Here is a 22,017-nt window from a genome sequence, read left to right on the forward strand (position 1 = left end):
AACCAAGAGACAACAGTCTCTTAATAGTGTAGCAGAAGGACACTATTGAATAATGATAAGGTTTGCTCTTTTTATAAGAACTGCAATTAGAGGATCAAACAGCTTCTCGTTCCATAACATTTTTCCATTACTCAAAACAACCCCTTTAATTGCACTTGGAATCATCATGGTTGGAAGAGACCTTTAAGACCAAGTTCAACTGTTAACCCAGCACTATCACTGTAATCCATAAACCACTAAATCCCTTTTCATTGTCAGAGCAGAGTAAGACACACCCAGCATTACGTGGTATTCTGAATGTAATTCAATGCTGTGCAAGAAAGTGCCATCTTAGTACTTCCTGTCTCAAGAAAAAGATAAGAACAGGATCAAGCAAAGATTCCTATGGGCAAACTAATTTGAAGAATTCCAGTTACTGACAACCAATTCACTTTTGTATTAGTGATTCTGGATATAAACATGCACTCTGCATATGTTCCATATATTCATATTTAGCTCAAGAGGGTTTTGAGGATCCTCCAAGCAATGAGAAACTTGAAAAAATGCTCTGCCAAGCATTTGTCATTTCCGGATGTGCCAGCCAAGGCATAATAGCTGGCATGGATAAGGACAAAGTACAGATATCTGCTTTCAGCTACAAAAGCACTGCTCAGGAAAGCAAGTAATGGAACAGTGTAATCAAAATGAGTGACTATCTATGTCTGGTATTATAAGAAGTCTCAGCACAGCCCATTTGATACATCTTTTCACAAGGACTGTTGCAGAGTGTACTCTACACAAAGACTGTTACAGACTCACAAGCTATTTAGTTATTCAGTCTTGTAAACAGAAAAGACCAAAATGTCTCTTAGAACTCAAATCTAGAGATATGTAATTCCTTGGTTGATATGAAACTCAGGAACTATTCTGGACAGGAACTTAGCTCCAGGAATACCCTAAAAGGGATAAATGCTGTATGTGGTGAATTTGACACAAGAGGTTTGTACCACTTTCTCTAGTTTGAGCAATAGTAATAAATAACTCCACGGAAGGAAGCAGCAATGGCCAAGCTGCTAGCAGCTTACAACATGCCACCAACAAGAGCTGGACAGAAGTCAGAAGCATCCAGCAGTCATATGCAAAAACATTGGGAAGGTACTAGTAGTATGATGAGCTCATGATTAACATACAGCGAGCAGTTTGCAATTGTAACTGCCCCACACTGAAGATGCTCAGGACACGCAGAGTCCAAATGCAAGGACTGTTCTAACCTGCAAAACATCCCGAAGATGTCAATGAAAGGACACAAACCAATCCTCTCCTAAACAGCCAAAGTAATAGTAGCACAAGGACCACATCCTGACCTTGATTTTCAAACAAAGCATCTGGCTTTCTTTGATCCAAAATTGGTTATGAAGGGCCCAGATTTATCGGAAGGTATGAAAAGCTTTTCATTCTACCCTGGAGATGGGAAATGAGGATTTATAACACCACACTGAAGCAAGGAAAGAATCCAGCTCTTTTCCTTTTGGGTTAACTTGACCACTATAAAACAAAAGCTTGGCATCTCAGTTGAATTTTTCTTCTCGTTATGTATTCAAACTTAAATGCACCTATCTCAATAGATCTTTCAAGAGAAATTTCCAAATAGCTTTGATCAGCAAGACACTAATATTGCGAGCATTCAGCAGAAAATGTTTTAGGCACCTAAAGTACATTAATAGAGAAGACTTTTCCTCACAATCAAGTCCTGAACAGAAGATCTGGCCACATTCAAGTATCTAATTTCCACCACACGTGGTCTTGGGAAGCTGATCAATGGCACAGCAGATTGAATGAGTCCTCAAAACTCATAACTACATCACACAACATGAACTGTACTCACTTTATGCTACAACTGAATACAACCTCTTTCTAGCCATATTCAACTCACTCATCTCTACCTTAGCCATAGAGTTTTCTGGTTCAACAGACAACACTTTATTCAGATCCTCTACAGCTGTCTGGTAATTCTGCAGATGACTGTGTACAGTGGCACGGCGCATCAAAGCTGCAAAAGAACAAAGTGTATTATTTATGTATTTTAATTATAAAGTGAATAAAAATATGCTATTTTTTCTAGACATTATTAAGTGTAGTTTTGTAGTTTTTTAAAATTCTGCACTTCTGTATTGGTAACAACTGTTTTCTCAATGATTTTTAATGATGCAATGTCACATGACTTTTTTGAGGCAGCAATCATGAATTGTGAAGCATCTTTTCATAGTTTTCAAATTTTCCCCCTCCACTCATGCAAATACTGTTAGCTACATTCAAGTCCTTGACTTCAAAAAGGAATAAACCAACAAGTTTGGTTATTTTCATGTCACTTTTAAATTAATTTATAATTCAGTGTGGGTATTGTGGAAACACTGCACGAATACAAGAGGGCTTATAGTTATCACATGAAAAACATGCTGCCGTCTAAGAATTCCCATAACAAATCAACAGGATGAACTGCTTAAAACTTCACTAACCCCCAAAGAACCACTAAAGAACCATTAACCTGCTTTGGGGAGCTACACTGTTTCCTTATTTGTACTTAGACCTCATCTAAAGCTCAGTTAAGTCAACTAACAACATGTGCCATTTTATTTGCTAGAGGTAAAACAATAAATTCCATTTTTATTTTCACTTTACCTTTTATGTTGCCAGGTTCCATATCTAATACCATCTCACAATCCTGCAGAGCACTGTCCCAGTCCTGAAGTTTGATTTCTGCTTGAGCTTTGTTATTATACACAGCTGCAGTTGGTATTACTGATAGACTCCTAAAAGGAAGGGAATATTGATCATGTTAGAGTCACTGTTAGAAAACCTGAATCCAGAAACACTTCACTACTGGAAGCTGAAAACAGTACTATAGCAATATTAATACTGGTATTCTAACCACAGCAGTGGTTAGAAACTCCCTCCTGTGAGACCACAGGCAACCATCCACCAACTATATTTATTGTCTTCAGAGGCCTCTTGCTTGCCGGGTCTTACACCTGAGATGTGGCAGAGGAGATGCCTCCTCCTGCCATCCAGGTAGACTCCAACAAAACTGCCATATGGGACCTTTGAGAGATGAAGAGTAACTACCCAGCTCTGGGGATTATGATGGAAGGCATGGTGGTGGGGGAGAACACATGGGATTCTCCTTGATCCTGCTTGTAAAATGGAAAGACTCAGGTGACAGTGGATGAATTGTCCGGGTCAATGTCTGGCTGCAGGGCTGGTATTGTAGGTAGGGCTTTAGCTTCTGTAGCTACAGGATCATCTCTGAGGAATAAGGACAGCTAGGATGCACATAATAATATGATCCCAGTGGGATAACAGACACAGTGGGATAATCTGTGTATGCTCTTTAGAAAGGGTAGGAGGCTGAGGAAAAATAGGAGATGCATTCTAGTCTAAGCAGTGATTCAGTGTGTGAATGTTTGTCTTCACCCAAGAGGAACAGGAAAAAGACTGACAAGCCAGTCAAGAAAGCCAATGGGTAAGAATGAGAGTTCAGACTCTATATTTTCCATTCTAGCCATAGATGGCCCCTTCAGGTTATTAACAATTCACTCCAAAATACTTTACTTAAATATTTTAACTCTGAGAAAATAGATTTCAGATAGGATTAGAAAAGTGACCAGTTAGAACAGCATGGTGTCAAAATCATACATTTGAGAAGGCAAGCAATGTCCCTTGGGGGTCAAAAATGGGAAAACTCTTCATTAGAAAGGATTCTGCCTATCCTTAGTAATTAGTACATTATTTATGTTCCAAAAGCAGATGTTTTTACTAATTTGTATTTTATTTATTGTATATGAAATACAGCTATAGGCTTTTTTTTATGTTTGTGTAAAAAAACCCAAACAAAACAAGAAAGAGCTTAAGGCTGCAAGTCAAGAACAGACAAAAAACCACATCAAACACCTCAGTTAGACAGTTCATGCTCTATGAATATCATTACAAGGGTGTGCACACACACACATATATACCTATCTATCTATATCAGCAACCTCCAGATAAATTTTCATAAGCTGTTCTACAAACCCCTGCCTCCTTCAGTGCCAATATGAATGACACTTCTTAAACATAAATCTGTTAAATATTTAATTTATTGCTGCTCCACACTATTTCTATTCATTATTTTCTCCATACTTATCTGCACTGATCACAAATGCGTTACATTCTCATACTTTTTTTCAAGGTTATCCCACTATAATACCATAACTCATTAATTATATTCACATTTCCTCTCACAGTAATGTCATATCATTACCCTACATTTACACTGGTAACTAATACCCCAAGATTCCCACGTACTCTAAATTTCTAAATGACAACTCTGACACTTTTGATTTCTGGGTTTTAAGTCCTTACCATTTCAAAGCACAGAGTTAAATTACATTTGTAATTATTTAATTTCTCAACACTCTGATTATCCTTTTCTTTTTGTAAACATGCCCTTGAATCTCAATAGTTTAAAAAATCTGAGGAAGTTTTGGACACCTGCAGGTTGCATTCCATCACTATCTAGTCCCTTGCCTTCCAATAAATAAAAATTAGTATCAGGATGTATCAGTGCTTTCAATATTCTGTCAAATTTTTCTGCCCTTTTGAAAACAATCTAATTGTCACTAGTTGCTTCAATAAGAAGTCATTTCAATTACATTGGTCTAAAAACAACACTCACAAGTAAGAGTGATTAAAATAAAAGAACACAACAGTATTTACTCACCGAGTATAATACGTCACTGCTTCCACATAATCGCCAGTGGCAAAGGCTTCATTGCCCTTTTCTTTTTCACGAGTAGCAATAAAAATTTTCTCTCTCCTTGTCATTCCTACCAAAAAATATTTCTATGCAACAACAACAACTAGCAACTTGCACAGATGTAGCCAAAACAGTCAGATAAAATACAATGAATCTCATCATCAGCATTTTTTAAAAGCACATGGCCTACTAAAAGATAAATTTGTATTCTATTTTCTGTAATAAAACACTAAACTTTTCTTGTAGGCATACAATTCGGCATGCAAGAAAAAAGCAGTTGGCTAACCTCTACCATCATTTGTAACACCAGATGTGTGCCTTACTCCTTTACCTAGTGCTCTCAGCTAAACAGAAACATTCATACTGTTTATTAAGCAAGACTAGATTTTTTTCAAACATAGCTTCAAGCTCACTTGATGATCCAACAACTTTTAGCATCTCTAGGGGCTAAATAGTAAATGCACTTGAACTCCATGATACACTTCTTTAATTAGTATTACAACTAAATGAAAAATTTAGTTACACAGTGTTACAACTAAAGAAAAATTATGCTTCTAGGACATTACCAGTTGTGTCAATTTTCTTTTCAATTATAGGTAGACTTGGCCTACTACAGAATCTTGCTTTTGAGTTACTTTCTTCAGAGTCTTCATCAATTTTAGAACATTCCTTTTCCACATCAAACCTTTAATTAATAAAATCACAAATTCAATAATGATGCATAGCAAGACTCCTCAGCTGACAGAAAGGCATACTGTATTTTCATTATAAACCAAAGGAAAAGAGAGACAGGCTGTGTTCAATTACCTGTGACCAAGAAAAATAAATCTCTGCCTCACCTCCTCATCATCTTCCCCAAAAACCAGGTAAAACTTTAGAAACAGTATCATCAGGCTCTATCCCAGCCCCATCAAAAATCCCTATTAACCTTTGCCAAAATAACTAAGAAACAACTTCAAAGCAATTTATACAATAAACTTGATATAAGTAGTCTCAGACACTTTGAAAGCTACTCTGAAGCAGCTTTTGAAAGCAGTGTTTAGGATTGTATATTAAAGAAATATTGCTATAGTACTGTAAAATAAATATAGTAAGAATCAATTCCTACACTATATAGAAATGTTATTCTTACTGCTTTTCTGTGTAGGGTGTAATGAAAAATAGCCTTTTCACAATAATCTTACAATATGAATAATTTCTTTTTGAAATCGAGATACTATTTTGAAAATGTATCCAACTCAAAACCTTTTCATGTAAGGCTAATTGTTCTCCATTTTGAATCTGATATTTTGCTAGCTTACTTTTACCTATTTATTATAAATTAACCACATAAATCTTTTTAAAAGAAGAAGGAAAACATTTTGTTTAGAAATTACCTAAACAATTATTTGTAAGTTTTGAAATTATCCTCAAAACATTTTAAAACCATTATATTCTTTAAATTGGAAAATATCTTTCAAATAACTCTGTTTCAGAGTACTCATAATCCAAAATAAATACACTCTATGGGAAAATTCACAACCTTTACTATTACTAGCATGCTAAAGCACCTAAAGATTGTCTACATAAACGTGTAAACAAATTGGTACAATTACTTTGGAAAGATACAGTAGCAAGAGTAAAGAATAAATGAATAAAAGAATAGATTGTTGCAGAAATTATAATCTATTTTCTTTGTCCACATTTGAGCAGGAAGACATCAATTTCTGAAAGATACATGCATAAAAATATTCAAAATCTATGCAGAACAGGGGTTTTGTAGGGGCTTTGGGGTACAGTTTAATTACCCAAACCCCACAATATCCCCACCTACTGCACTGGAAATTTGTGCCTCCTCACTCTGACTCTACAGCATTATATTCCAGATTTCAGGAACTACAGAAAAGCTTCTACTATATACAACACACAAGTATGTGCTTTTTGCTTGCTGTGTTCAACAATTTGGGCATCAACCTGTCACGTAACTTGGGAGGGTGATGTGCCACCATTACATGATGTGGAGTGTCTTTGTATCAGAGCTCCATCCATTCTAAAATAGTTACTGTCCAAACCTCTATTATGAATAATTGCATCTGAGTAAACTGATGCACCTGCCTGAAGCTCATTCTTTGAGTTTAGTGAGGTTCAGTGCAGGAGTAAGTATTCATCAGTCTTGTTTTCAATGCGGAACTGTGGCTTTGGATATAGAGAACTCCATGTTTCTAAGTCCATGTTAAATAACCCTAGAGCTGTCTTCAAAAATCTCATCAAGTAATCAATTTTTATTTATTTTTCTGCTGATTTACTGTATTTCACACAAAAGCATAGACTAACTTGTTCTCAGCTGTTAGCAACACGTGTCATTTGCATTGTAACAGAATATTTATTAAGAAAAACCAAAGTTTCATCAGTGTTAACAGTTCCCTAAAATGCTGATGCTAAACGCATCTTTAGACTGCGTTTCTGCAAAATACATCAATTGTGTTCCCTAGTTAAACAAATAAGTAAGATTTATCAAAAATTGAAATAGAAGGCATTTAACATACTTGTCCCACTCACTGTAATCCCGTGGTACATTTTTCTTGCTTCTTTGTTTGTTTTGCAATTTTTTGTTCTAAAAGAGAAACAAACAGCCATCTTGTAAGACAATTTGTTGCAGTGGAGTTCACTGTGGCTTTTTTGGTTTTGTTTCTGCAGTACATATTTTCCTAGTAACCACCACTCAGCTCAGTCTTGAAAAAGTAACTCATCTTGGTTTAAAGAAAATCTTGATGCATTTCATATATCATTGCAATTTGAGGAGCTCTTGAGTCTCACACTTTTTGTCTGCTGTCCTGTCACATCATGGAGACACTGAGTGAAACTTTCTAATTAGTATCTTGTGATGCCATCTTCCCAACCATCCTTTCAACACAGCAAGGGAGAAAGAACTCAGTCTTCAGAAAACCCAGCCTTGTGATGAGGTGTTTGACACTGGGATTGAATCAGTAACCTGGTTTTAGACTTCCCTTTCCCAAGAGAATTCAGATTTTGGTAGTCCCTGGAACACTCACAACAAATTTGCAAATAAATGACTTCAAAGTAGTGTCTGGTCTTTTCACCATTTATCACGTCACTAAAGACAATTCCAAGATTATTTAGATTCATTTTAGGTTTAAGGCAACTCCATCATTGAAGCTTGCCTTACCTAAAATTTATTTTGGGGACCTTCCTGCAACAGTCAGTTCTGACAATCAGATTTGACTGCCCTGTATCTCAGCCCATCTCCTACACTAATGGAATCTATTTCGCTGGCTGTCACCTTTGGCATCTCTTCTACCTCTGTCATGAGACTAGACTTCTTCTATGCCCCTCCCTGCCTGTTGACTGCAAAGTACTTAATAGCAAGGTGTGGTTCCAAACAGGTATTTCACAGTGGTACAGTCAGTTCAAAATATTCCCATCTACCCTATCCTGGCCATCCAGTCCTCCTCTTACCTTGCAATCCAGCAATCACTGAGTTAGACCAGTGGAATTCTTTGTAGAGTTGCATATTTACAATTTTCTGTGTTTAGACAAACAATCTGATAGAGATTACAGTACAATCCCCAAATATCTGCACCAGTTCAATTCAGCATGGGATAAACTGGACCAAAGAAATGACCAGAAGCTTCCTAAACTCGCTTTACCAGTGGTGACACTGTAACAAGGACATACCTCAGCAGCTGGATGTAAACACCTCAATTTACATAATGCAAATGTGACCCTTCCCATAAACACTTCTGACTATCTATAATATTAGGTTACACAAACTTTTGTACTATATAACTCCCGAATTACTCTTAATGTTATGTCTTTCAGGAAGGAGACAAAATGACAAATATTTAGCAATCATCACATGTTTAGAGGGAACTCCTAAATATGCCTTCCTGAAACATGAGTTATCATTATATATCCATCCTGGTGTATATTAAAAATGTACTAATTTACTGAATATCAAGGGGGGTTTTTTGTTATTTTTTGAACAGAAGTCCTTCATTTAAATGAGCAAAAATACTGCAACTCTCAGAAGAAACTCTCATAAGGTACTTACAGTAATGCAACTCCAGCTTAGGGAGAGAACTACAGCATGTACATTTAAGGAATGAGGAAGAAACATTGACTCAAAAATCCACAATTTAAAAAATCCTAAGTCTCATATCTTTGAAATAATTGTAATCAAGATGTGGTTCCAACAGAGTCAGGAATTTCTTGATCAGTAATATTTCAGAGGATATCATCCAAGAGACTTTAATGAAAAATGTACACTTGCATGCCATGGAACTAAAAGCAAAAAAATCTCTGTGCTGGTCATGTTTCCTGCCATAATTCATAATGCACAGATCCCACTGGGTTTGCAACCCACTGAACATTTTCTGGACCAAAGATGAACACACAAATTGGCTTCAGTACAGGTGACACAACTTGGCCTTGGTTCCCCTGTTGGCCCTGTGTGCTGGCCTAAAACATTACTATTCTATGGCAGCTAACCACTGTTAGTTTTTAATTCTGAATATCCAAAACAATACAAAAGCTATTAGATCCTATCACAATGGATTTTTATAACATGAAACTTGTATGCCTTTTGCATGCCCTTGGCTGTAGCATGAGGAGGTATCTGAGGATGCAAGTCTTACTGGAACAGTATTAGAAAATCAAGTTTGGCAAAAGAGCCTAAGCTGAAATCCCATTAATACAGTCTTTTGAATATGAATAGCTTTAAATACATGCCTTAGTTCTCTCCTCAACAAAAAAAGGCAGCAAAAATAATAATTTTACAGTGTGGACAGATAAGACAGTTCTAGGCAGCATGATAGGAAAACAGGGGTGTAAGACAGAAACTTCCACATTGTGTTATAGAGGGGGATAGTGCATAAACTTTACTCTTTTTCAGTCCATTTTTGGAAAATCTCCCCCATGGATTCACAGCAATAAAAAGAAAACACCATATAGAGTTATAAACTATCAGTACTGAATTGAAATCACACCTACATATAGTATCAGCAAGAAAATGTGATTACAGACAAAACAAGATACCTTCGTTTACCAAATTTGTACCTAATAGTGCAATCCACTGGTTTGGGGTCAATAATGATTTTCAGAAGTGGATTCATTAAAAATGCATCAGATCAGATGAGCAGTCTCCAAACAAGTAATGACATAAAATTATGGAAGGCTTTGTGCATTTCTTCCTAGCAGAGAGGATAAATTTATCACGATGATTCTAAACTTGATCCCACTTACAAAATTATATTATGCCAATCTGAAAAATAATTATAGTTCCAACTGATTAGCCAAACATGTTTAAAAACTGTAAGATGACACATTTATCAAAAAAAAAGAAAGGAAAAAAAAGGAAAGCTGATTATGTATATTATTCAGGTTTTTTTGAGATTTCATGTCACAGGTATAAATTTAGTGTATGCTGTATAAACTGTGTCTTTTTATTCAGTAGGGATCTAGCAGTGATACAACTGTACTGCTGCAGAAAATGTTTCAGGCTTCCCTTCTCTCTTCCAGGACAGGTTACAATTACTTCAGAGGCCATCTGCTTAGACAAAAGGAATGGAAATCACATACCACAGGTAAAGCATAAAGCTATATCTAGGTTTCCTGGGTAATAATGCTAACACTAAAACCTTGTAGGGAGAACAAAAGCTGAAGACCAAAAGAACAAAACTTAATCTGAAGACTGATACCTGGTTTAAAGGAGGAGAGAAAAAAAAGGTGAGTATTTTGTCTTTGAATGGAGAACACAACCTCTTTAGTAATATGGAGTATCCTAGATTTCAAGACACTTTCCATTCTTTTATGCTTACATTCCAAACTGGATTTATTGAGTTCACATGGTATTAAACCATTTTCTGTTGTAGCAGTTATACAGGCCATGAATGAAGATAAAGCTATACTGGCACAATTCATCTCAGCAAAATAGGACAGTCAAGAGGAACATACATTGCAAAATATGGAAGAGTGCACATTAATTAAAAAACAACCCACAAACCAAAGCAAAACACACCTTAGTCTCAATACTAATCACTTAGAACACATTCAGTAGAATCCCCAGCCTCTTTGTCTATCACATAACAGAGACTGCCTAGCTATCCCAAATGTCCTGGTCCAACATCTGTACCAGCTGACAAAAAGAAGTAGTTTCTGACAACACAAGAACACAAATCAGGCATTGAATAATACAAAATAATACAAGAAAAATAGGCATTAATAAGAAAGATCACATGACCTGTAAGGATGCCTTCATAACATTTCTGACTCACAAACCTCCAAAATGAACAATGCTTAATGAATTTCCTAAAGCAGTGTCCCAGAATTTCAAAGAAAATACTGAGAATCAGACTGAACTGATCCATGACAATACCTGACAATTCAGAAAAATCCCATCCACACCTACTTGTCTGCCAGTCCCTTCAGTAACACTGTATTTAGTATTAGCACGAAAAGCTGGCCAGAAAAAAGCCTGATTTCAGGCAGATAAATAAATGAAAAAAAAAAGGAAAAACGCACCAAAAGGAAACTAATACCTGGGAAAAATGTAAATATTTTTCTTTAGTTATGAAGATTTGTTAAGTCTACTTAAGGGCTAAATTAAGAAGTATGCTGTACAACTGCAGTGGGAATACCAACACAAGGTATAGAATAAGCACAATCAAAGGCTACATATACACCAGCACCACCCAATACAGGAGTGGCTATAGAGTAAAACAATTGCTGCAGAGGCTCTAACACCCACACTGTAGGAGTTCCAGGGGGTTTGTTTGGACTGGCTTCTGACTGGTCCCCTGGAACACAAGCCTGCTGGCAGCTGGAGAAAATCTCCTGGCATGAGTTCATCCAGAAGCAGCCTAATTCACATGCTTAAAAAGTACTTTGAAACATGAATCGAAGAACAACAAAAGGGTGTTTAAGGAGATCTACTTTGGCAGTGAATTCTTGATCAGAATTAAAATATTATTACTATACACATGCTAGTACTAAGAAAACATTTTTGTTTAAGCACTGGGCTCTTGCAAGGGAGCTTAAAGGTTTTTATTTTCTGGTTAACAAAATAAATCTAGTAAGAAAGGCACAATGATTAGAAGTTCATACATATAAAATCTCCCAGTTTTAGAAAAACCTATCATTAACACAAAAAACTGGAGATACCTGATTAGTGGGAAGGCAGCTGCTGGAACAACGAATGGGAGGCAAGTTATCTCGTCTTTCATTCAGTGTGTCTGTTCTCGAGAGCTGTGATTTTTTATCATCTTCATTCATTTCTGTCAGCCAGCTCTGAAAATAAATAAATAAAAAAAATATTTTTACCTTAAGGTAGTAGAACAATTATCCTTAAAAAGCACTACTCTTAATGGGGAAAAGCAATTAAGTCAAAGAGCAGTAGTGCTTTTTCAATAAAAAGTGATCTACCAAAAAAAAAAAATCTGTAGAGTTAAGATGGGCAGTTAAGGTTCAATGACACTAAACAAGAAAATAAATTTAAAAACATAATCCTTTGATCATTACATCTTTGAATTAAATAATTACATTCTACTTAGGCACAAGAAGAAGACTAAATCATCACAGTGATTATATTATGGACTGTTATATATCAGGTCCTGTACCATCAATTCACTATGAATTGCTTCCCATTCTTCAGCTGAGAAATCAGAAGCTGTGGCTGCAGGCTTCTCTCTTCTCAGGGCTCTGCTCCTTGGATCCAGACTCTCAATACGCTTTTCACAAGCCAACGTCAGTTCAGGGTAACATCCCTCCTCACCAGACCTTTAAAATGCAAAGACACAAATGTTAACAAAAAAGAACTAAACTGCACCACATCGTCCATGTTTTCCTCCATGTGTAGTCAGTACAGTGACTGCAGAGGACTATTTTCCTGTTACAACCCAATTTTACAATCATCTAATAACATTTTTATTGGAAAATTCCAGTTAACCTTCAACCATTTTCTGATGCCCACATACACAGTTCAAAATTATCACCACGGTGCTCATAAAAAAGAAACTTGTGTCATTTACAGCAAAAGTGGAACAGGTGTGGCATCTGAAACTGCAAGTCAGGCAACACGGATCATGAGAGAACCACAATAGAGTGGCAGCATTTCAAAAAAAAACTAGCACTGAGTCACTCAAACCTTTTGGATCGTTAGAAAAGGACTTAGATTTCTAGTGTTATCATTAGGACACTTTTAGATGTTTACTTTAACTTCATATTTTAATTTTAAATTAGAAAGTCACAGACAGGTTCGGACAAATAGAAAAGGGTTCCCTCAAATTTTGCACGAACAGGGAATATAATTATTAATGAAGGTAAAAAAATAAATTTACCTTAATACCCTGAGAATCTTTTCCAGGTGCTTAACGTCTGTGCATTTTTCAATGTATTTGTAGTCCAGGTGACTGATAGGTATTTGATATGTTTTAGTGGTTTCATCACCCAGCAAATATGGTACTGACTCATCACCCATAACTAAATATTAAAAAAAAAAAAAACAAAACACAGTGATTCTGTAAGCTTCTAGTTACATTTTGAAGTAATGCCAATTTAAGGAATAAGCCTGCTCACACTCCACTCTCTCATGAAGCAGATCTATAAAAAAAATCAGATTTGAAGGCATAATCACATGAAGTGTCCTCGACAAGACGCTTACTGACGGAAGTATGAGATATGCTTTGGAAGAGCATGCAACTCTACTGCTTCTGCAAGTCAGAACAGTTCAGAAAGACCAGAAAGACCACTTAAAGAAAAATTGCCAATTTTTGCCTACATCCCTCTGTTTTATTTAACACGTATCCGTTTTATCCAAGTGGGATAAGCACGAAGGAGAAGATGGACACTCCTTTTTTCAGAGGGAAGATATTAACCAATGCAGTGTATCTAAAGGAATGAAAATATTTGGCTTCTCTGTAGACAAAATAAATTCAATCTTATTTCTTCACTAACTGCATTTTCTGTGTCTCTGATTATATTACAGCACTAATCTGAATCTTTTCCAGTAAGTCTGTAACTGATGAGAGATTCAAATGGGACATTTCTGTCTCCCTGTACCATTGATCTGTTTGTCTGCATCTTCTTTCTGTTTTGATGCCAAGCTCTGTTGAGCTGAAATTCTCTTTTTGTCCCCTTTTATATAGTGCATGAAGTCATCAGTTAATTTTAAAGAAATACAATAAGGGCAACTAGCTTGTATGTGAAAACAACTATGCGCAGTTATAAAACAAATTAAAATAATTGTGTTTTAATACCTTGCATAATTACACACATTCATTTGTAATTACACAAAAATGTTTACAATACAGTATTACTTAAATAATAACTGGTCATAATTAGGTGTTGCACAGATTCTGCGCCAAGACTTTACGGTTTCACTACGGGAAAAGAAAGAACACGCATGGAAAAAGGGCCAAATGCAGGAAATAACTAAAGAAGACTAGAGGAATTAAAAGCTCAGCACCACCGGCGGTTTTCCCCGTTTATTCCCATGGCCGTGAGGGAGCTGCCCAGCGTAGCTCTCGGGCACGGCGTTGACCAGGTCCCGTCCCAGCCCGGCGCGGCCCTGTCCATACAGCTTCCCGCACATCCCCGGCCCCGTGCCGGCTTCACCTCCAGCCGACCCCCCGGCTCCCCTCACGCACCGCGGGCGGGCAGCGCGGCCGCCCGCGCGTAGCAACGGTTGCTATGTACAGCATGGCACCGGGGACGCGGCGCTGCCCGCCCCGGGGATGCCCCGCCGAGGCTCCCGCGGAGCCCCGCCGGGCTCCAGCAGCGACACTGGAGTTGCCCATCGTTCTTGGGCACCCACCTGCCCGGTGCCGCGCTGTCTCCGGGACCCCTGCCCGACCCTCACCGCAGCAGCGGGCCGCCCGTCCCTCGGTCAGGCCGCGCAGGCGCGGCTGGGTTAGGGCGGGGATCGGGGCTGAGGGGAGCGCCTGCCGAGGGCGGGCAGAAATACAGCACCCGGGAGCGCAGCTCCAGCAAGCATCACCCTTGTGGGTTCATCATAGTTCACTCAGCCGAGAGCGAGCGGTCCCGACGCCGCTGTCCTCAGGCGCCCACACCAGTGTGGCCCGTCAGCCTGCGCTCCCCCGGGGCTGCTCTCCGCAGCAGGTCCGTGCCCCTGCCCGAAGCAGCGGGGGCTGTTCGCCGCCCTTGGCCGGCAGCCCGAGGCTCCCGGCGTGCCCGCAGAGGGCCCAACCCGCCTCCCTTTGCCGGCTCTCTGGGCAGCGCTGCTCCTGCCCGCTCCTCCTCACCCTCCTCAGCAGCCGTGCCGGCAGCCGACCCCCTCGTTCTGCTATGCAGGCGCAAGGCGCACGCTGTGCAGGCCAGGCCGGTGAACTGATAAAACCGTGTAGTAAAAAAGGTTATCATTTATACCCGAGTGTACCTGGTTTCCAGGAAAAAAATCTAGTCTAGATCAGGTACCTAAGAAAATACTAACCAACCAGCTCCAAAACAGCATCTCAGAATGCTTTTTTAATCCCCTATAAAAAGCCACTGCAGTTCATTTATCAGCCAGCACAGTAATGCAGTCCTTAAAAAAGGCATTATTATAGTGATGAGTTAAACAAGTTATCTGAACAGCATCATTAGCACCATCAAAATGGAGATCAGGCACACACAACTGCAGTACGTTGTAGTGCCCTTTAGTGGTGCTATGTAACACACATTCCAAAGGGGCAGATGCAAAACGTCTGGCTCATCATCACAAACCCACCCCTTATTACAGACCCCTGAAAAGTCATCTGAAAAGCAAAACAAGATCCCACTTTAGTTTTGGGACACTACCCAAATAATCTTTGTGACACAGATCTAATTCTTTCCTTGAATACAAACAAGTCAAACAGCACTTAAGAAATTTCTGTTTCCACATTGCTTCCTTATGTTTAACTTGCCTCCCTCTCCCTCCCTCTTCTTTCAGGAGAAATTATTTTTTTCACTTCCAGACATCCATACTTTTGACATGTCCACAAGTTGGTGCCAGAATTGAGTGCTCTGAAGTCCTTTAAGATTTTATTTTTGAAACCCAGATCTGCTTAAAACCTAACCTTCTGTTGCCTTCCATTTATTTTCAGTGAAATTTATTCAAACCACAGTTATTTTCTGCAGTTCACAGAAGTCCAAAGAACATTTAGCAAAGTTAAAATGCAAATAATGTTTAGATAAGAGTAATGAAAACAAAGAAAACTCAAAAAGAATACATTTATCATGAACTTAAAAAATACTGCATACTTTGACAACAATTTAAACAACAGCTTTAGAAATCTACTGCTGGAAGACAACATAGACAAAATTTACTATTACAGTAAACTTTAATATTTCAATCTCTTAAAACACAAATAAGAGTGTGCATTTACACACAAACAGTTTTACAAAACAAAGTTATCAGAAAGATTGCATCATGAAGTCACTATCTTCAGCAGACATCATCGAGCATCGAAAACTACCACTGGAATAACGCAGTTAAAGAAAAAATATGTTGTGGTTGAAAATAATGAGGGAGAGGAAAAGAGACTGTCTAAATCTAGTCACAACTATCTACATAAAGTATTTCAAAAGCCATCTTTAATGAGATGCTGAATAACATCAACAATTCACACTACATTACCCAGCAGACTATCATAACTTAATATATCATGCATAGAAAATGGAAAAAAAAAAAAAGAGAAAGTTCCAGAAGAGAAATCAAGGTGCCAAATGACACTGCAGAGATTGTGCGATAGTATTTTGCTCTACTGTATTATGTTTGACCCTGAAGAATTGTTACATAATTATTTGAATCTTCTATTCTGTTTCCCCTTGTCTCCATCCACAGCTGCCCAAATGCATTCAAGTACACTTGTAAAAGGATACGTCTTTTTGTCCTTTTCTTGTACATTATTCTGTAGCCACATTCTCTGCACCTGATAGGATCTCTTGCCTTTATTTCATTTTCTGTATGACATTCTGATGGAGGAAGAAAAAAGAAGTGGGGAAAGAAAAACAGCATTGTTAATGCACAGATAACTTTGAAAAGTTGTGATAAATTCCTATTTATGGCAAACAAACATAGCAAGTGTAATGAATCTGTAGCAAGCTCAATGATAACAAGGTACTGTGAAAAAAAGAAAGAGAAAATAAAAAGCAAGCTTCACTTATATTAAGATAAAAGAGAATCTCGCTAAAAATCACCCAAATATTACTGCACATTCCACACTTGATACTAGACTGTCTACTAATGAAAATTGCAGCTCATCCCTCCAAAGCCCAGAGTCTGTTTTCTTAAAAGAGAAAATATTCCAGGGATTCCTGAAATTACCAATTTTTAAGTTGCTGATTTATCTACAGGTAAGAGAGAATTTGACTACTGTACTTCAAGGAAAGCTGAGTGCCCTTACAGCACTGTCAATAAAACAGCAACCAAGGAGCTCCACACAGCAGCACAAGCTCTGGGGAATTACCTCCACAACACTGCATGTGTACCCCATATATGTGTTACCATCAATGCATAAAACTTTAAACATCAGCAGGATATACACTGCAACTATTTGTACCTATGTACCCTTCAGTATAACAACTAAGCACTATTCATTATTAAAACACCAAATCTCCAGCAACAAGAAATAAAAAAATCACTAATGTCTTTTCCTTACCTCCACAAATGTAAATCATTGGCTGCTGCTTTGGAGGCTGAACATCCTTTTGTGAATCCATGTTCTAAAACAAAAAATACACAACGTGCACATTAGCTTGGGTTTGGGGTTGGTTTTGGTTTATTTTTTGGTTAGTTTGTTTGGTTTTGTTTTGTTTTTCCCACACAATCATTTTAATATCTCAAGCTGACGGTAACAGAAGATGAAATAATTTCCTTAGAAGTAAATACAAATTCCATTTATATTTGATACACAGGACATGGGTTAATTCAGGATGAAAGGAACTTCAGAAAGTCATTTCGTTCAACTTCTTAAAAGCAAAGTAACATCAGGTTTCACAGAGCTTTACCACTCTGGTATAGAAAACCTCCAATGATGAAGATAGCATGACATTTTCTATTAAACAGTATTTTAAACTAAAGACCAATGAGTAATATTTTCCTTCCTCCTTCCTGCCAGTGTTAAGAATTTCCTTGCTGGAAATATAAAATTCAGTAATTTCTTATATATCACTCATGTAACAATGATGCTAACAAGGAAGATAAAGCTTGTCATCTTTCCCCCCCTCTGACACACTAGCTAACCCTATACACTTTTCCTTGTTCTAAGAAGTACTGGGAACAGACTGTGGGTAGAAGAGTAGCAGGAATTAAAAAACAAAACAAAACAAAAACCCCCCAAACAATACGGGGCCACAGAGATGCAATTTGACCCTTCAAATCCTACCAAATCAAGAATGATTGCTCAATGCTATTCTTCAAACACCTCTTAATGCCCTATAATGGTTTTGATTGTTCAGACTTATTTGAAGATGAGTATTTTTTCATGGCATCAGACTAAATAGTTACATATACTGCACAAACACTCTATTAAGTAATCCTATCCTAACATGCAAATGTACTTGCAACCATTAATTTTAAAGTGGTTACTATACATAAACACTTTTTTTCCACCTAATGCAAGTTCAGACAAGAACATGAATATTTCCTATCAGGTTTTTGAGGCTGCTGTTTTCTGTATTGCTGTTCTGTCTGACACAGAAGAATTCCTAACCCTTATGCCTGTAAATAGCCTTTTTGATGCTTCCTTATGAGAAAGGCTCTCAGATATTTTTGCTTAATATTACAGCAAAGATTATATCCCTCACCTTCACAGTTTGTTTCAGCACAAATTCAGCTGGAAAAACTGTGATACTGAAAACAGTACAGGGACATAGCATACTTTAACAGTCTGATCAACACTTGACAAACCATCTTGTTAAAACTCCCACTATGTCACTTCATTTAAGAGAACTGGAAAGAACCCATTAAACTCTACAACCTTCAAGTATGCTACACCATAATCATAGTGGTATCTAAACTCACATGTGGTGCACTTTTTTTGTGTCAACACAGTAAGATACGAGCAGCCACCCATTAGCACCGGAAAACAGCAGACTCTTCTAAAACATAGAGCTGAACGGAGGTGGATCACAGTCGTAGCTAAGTAACTCGGGTTAGTGCAGCTTGTGCAGCCAAATTATATTGCTGCTAAGGGCAGCAGTGAACTACAGTTCTGTAGGGAACTCCCTTTTGCAGGGAGGTGCCACAGTTTGGCTTTCATACACCCTGCAGCCCTAAGTGCCACCAAGCTGACAGAGCCAACAGGCCCAGCGATGCACTGACATGTGCTGGGGTGCAGCCAGAATCCACTGCAGACATGTGGGGATGTGCAAAGAGCACCTCACCAAATCACAGAATGGGAAAGGCTGAAGGGACCACAGCGGGTCAGCTGGTGCAGCCTCCCTGTTTCAGCGGGATCATTCTAGAGCACAGGACAGAGGAGTGCACCCAGGTGGTTCTCGACTATCTCCGGTGAGGGGCACTCCGCACCCTCTCGCGGGTAGAATAATGTTACAGTGCGCAGTCACTGTAAAGTTCTTCCTCCTATGCAGTTGGAACTTCCTGTGCCTCAGTTTTTGCCTGCTGCCTATTATCTTGTTGCTTGGCACCACCAAGAGGAGCCAGGCTTCACTTTCTTGGCACACCCTGCTTCAGATATTTTTACATAATAATGAGGTACCCTTTCCGAGCATCTTTTATGCACCCGTAAGAGACGCCAACCCGCTTTTTCACGTCCCGCAGAGCCCACGAAGGAGAAGGGCAGCCAGCCCTTCTCACAGCCCACAGGCCCCAGCCTCCCCAGCCCCCAATTCCGACCTCCGCCACCGTCCCGCGGGTCTGGCACGCAGGAGCGAAGCCCACGAGGCTGGTCCCGGCTCTTCCCTGCCCACCACGGCCACAGCACCACGCCGAGCAGCGAAGGGAACACCCAAAGGCTCGGAGCAGCCCCGCGCCGCCGCCGGCTCCCGCAGCTCCGCGGCCTCGCCACCTCCCCGGCGCACGCTGATGACGAGCGCCCGGCGTCAGCTCCGGCCTCCGCGCCATGAATAGTAACAAGCCTGAGAAAGTAATAAATATTCAGTTCTGGGTGTTAACCAACTGGGGAAAAAAAAAAAAAAAAAAAAAAAAAAAAAAAAAAAAAAAAAAAAAAAAAAGGCACACAGATTATTTTAAGACGCAAGCTTCCATAGGAATAGCAGTGTCAGTTGTCAATGAAGAAAGTAGGCAACTGCTTGGTTAGGTAAAATCAGCCCCGAGGTACTCGGTGTTTTCCTTCTTTAATTAGCTGTACCCAACATACTCAGGATAGAGAATGCCCCGCGCCAGATCTGGTCAGACGGCTGAGGAGTTTTAAACCACCTTGAGATTTTTACCTCGAGGTCCTCTCTGTTTTCAGAAGCATTTCACTTAAAATTCGTGGATAAACTCCGAATCTTGATATTTTGATGCCGTAGTCGGTATCATATGTATCTACATGAAGCCAATCTTACCTGTTACAAACATATATATTGCACATTTTAAGTGTAAGGCTCTATTATGAAAGAAGTTTCATAATGTCGGCGTTTCCCGGTGTACTGAACCAAAATAGTGCAGGCAAGATGGGAAACGACACCGGTTACTCTGTCATTGGCTCCACCTCGCTGGCGGTAGGAATTTTGAATCTTCGACTGTTAGTTTATAGAATTAGGTATCTTCGCTTAATTTCTCTCGCCCCAATGTTTAATGAATACTATGTTTTGGGAATATACCAGTTTAAATTACTAGATCATTCAAAGGTTCTCTAGTTTAAGGAAAGGTCTCTTTCTGTTTCTGAATACTGAATAAAAAATTGTTTCCTAAGCATCCAAATTAATACGGATGAGGTTTTATCAGTTGTAATTCATTGATTTCCTACCAGCAAATCACCTTCATGTATGACTTGTAACTTACCTAAAATGAACTGGGTTAATGATAAATAGCTTTAGTTTTCCTAATTTTGTGTTTAAATAAAACGTGATGAAATCGCAGTAATGACTTTAGACTTGCTTCTTCACACTGCTTTGTAAGAATAAAGCCAAACATAACTTTCGGAGTGCCAGAATAAAGCATGGACAAGCAAAATGGTTTGTAAAAGGCAGAGGTATTGTTGTAGGTTACTACTTGCATCCTCTCCTCCTCTACGGAGCCGCGGGTATGGGTGGGTACCAAGAGGTTGAAACAGAGGAGAAAAACAGCCTGAGCTCTATCTTTCTTGGTAAACGCACGGTAAGAAATTACCAGCTCCTAAAAAAGCAAATAAAATCTCCCCGTTATTATTTCTCTAGGCTCGTTAGCATTTTAAAAACGCGTTTGGTCAAACCGACGAATTTAAAAGAACTTACTAAAAATATCTCCATGAAAAATTCAGTTAATCCTGTGAAAATAATATCTCCATTATTAATAAAGAAATCAGGTAATTGTTTTAAACATTCCCTTGGGATGCTTTACCAGATCTTAAAGCTTCGGTTACTTTAGCCGTTTTCGATAAAATCCGCCCCTTACGAGAGAAGCACTTTGGTAAGTCCCATTCCCATGTGCTGGTAAATTCTAGCCCTAAAGATGCTCCCTTGGACTTAGAGTAACAGAGAGTGTTGAGACTGTGGGAAACTCCCACTATCCCGTAAAGCTAAGCAGTTCTTGAGGAATTGGCAGGCAAATGAGAGGAGAGGCTTGTGTGTCGAGATGGGGAAGTCGCAAGGGTTCAGGTACTTTTGACAGGGGAGGGAAATGCACCCGTAATCTAGCGCAGTGCGAGTGTTGCAGAATGTCTTACCTCGTTTCACTTGGTAGAAGTAGAGTTCTCAGGTTTTGGTTGAGATTTGTTTGTTTGCTTGCTTGGTTTTTGTTGGGGTGGGTGTTTGGGAGGGGGACTTTGTGTTAAAACACGCTTTCTAATGTGACACTTCTGTGTTTTGCATAACATGTCGCAATTACGACTTGTTAAATTTCTTGAATATTTTTGATCCAGCTCGCATAAATTCATCCAGGTTTGAATGACAGACAGATCTTGCAGTTGTTGTGTCCCACTAGTAAGCTTCCAATTTTACAGAGAAAGTATTTTATAAATAAATATAAATATTTGAAAAAAATTTATTCAGTTCCTGCGAAAGAGTCGGTACTATAAAAAGCACTTTCAGAGAAGTTCCATTACCTTAAAGAGAGTTTCTACTGTTTTCTCCCTTTGAAAAGGGAGAGGGAGACAGTCCAAGAG

General features: G+C 38.7%; 2 protein-coding genes across 4 annotated transcripts in view; both read right to left on the reverse strand.

The window, feature by feature from the left end:
* The window catches only part of SPAG1 (sperm associated antigen 1), a 37,056-nt gene extending 22,145 nt beyond the window's left edge, over window positions 1–14,911 (reverse strand). Inside the window, exons 1-9 of one of the 3 annotated variants that reach the window (XM_063390097.1) lie at window positions 14,580–14,911; window positions 13,105–13,246; window positions 12,385–12,544; window positions 11,930–12,055; window positions 7,297–7,364; window positions 5,338–5,456; window positions 4,736–4,841; window positions 2,659–2,789; window positions 1,923–2,029 (exon numbers count right to left, since the gene is read on the reverse strand). In XM_063390097.1, coding sequence (XP_063246167.1) covers window positions 1,923–2,029; window positions 2,659–2,789; window positions 4,736–4,841; window positions 5,338–5,456; window positions 7,297–7,364; window positions 11,930–12,055; window positions 12,385–12,544; window positions 13,105–13,244 — 957 coding nt within the window. In that variant the 5' untranslated portion in view covers window positions 13,245–13,246; window positions 14,580–14,911. The remainder of the gene's footprint in view (window positions 1–1,922; window positions 2,030–2,658; window positions 2,790–4,735; window positions 4,842–5,337; window positions 5,457–7,296; window positions 7,365–11,929; window positions 12,056–12,384; window positions 12,545–13,104; window positions 13,247–14,579) is intronic. The other 2 variants (XM_063390107.1, XM_063390116.1) reach the window with 2 other exon arrangements.
* A 1,156-nt stretch (window positions 14,912–16,067) lies between these two features.
* POLR2K (RNA polymerase II, I and III subunit K) lies at window positions 16,068–19,813 on the reverse strand. The gene is made up of 4 exons (XM_063390180.1): window positions 19,605–19,813; window positions 17,407–17,470; window positions 16,628–16,720; window positions 16,068–16,223 (listed from the first exon to the last, which is right to left on the reverse strand). The coding sequence occupies exons 2-4, from the start codon at window positions 17,465–17,467 to the stop codon at window positions 16,201–16,203; spliced, it is 177 nt and encodes a 58-aa protein (XP_063246250.1). The 5' UTR covers window positions 17,468–17,470; window positions 19,605–19,813; the 3' UTR covers window positions 16,068–16,200.
* Window positions 19,814–22,017: the final 2,204 nt, after the last annotated feature.

Source organism: Prinia subflava, chromosome 1, assembly GCF_021018805.1.
Source record: "Prinia subflava isolate CZ2003 ecotype Zambia chromosome 1, Cam_Psub_1.2, whole genome shotgun sequence".
NCBI classification, from domain to species: domain Eukaryota; kingdom Metazoa; phylum Chordata; class Aves; order Passeriformes; family Cisticolidae; genus Prinia; species Prinia subflava.

Excerpts from the sequence above, each read along its gene's own strand:
- POLR2K (XM_063390180.1), bottom strand. The coding sequence starts at position 17,467 with ATGGATTCACAAAAGGATGTTCAGCCTCCAAAGCAGCAGCCAATGATT. Across the intron at positions 16,721-17,406 it reads AATGATTTACATTTGTGGAG|AATGTCATACAGAAAATGAA; the intron begins GTAAGGAAAAGA and ends TTCCTCCATCAG. Across the intron at positions 16,224-16,627 it reads CAAGAAAAGGACAAAAAGAC|TGGTAGTTTTCGATGCTCGA; the intron begins GTATCCTTTTAC and ends GCGTTATTCCAG.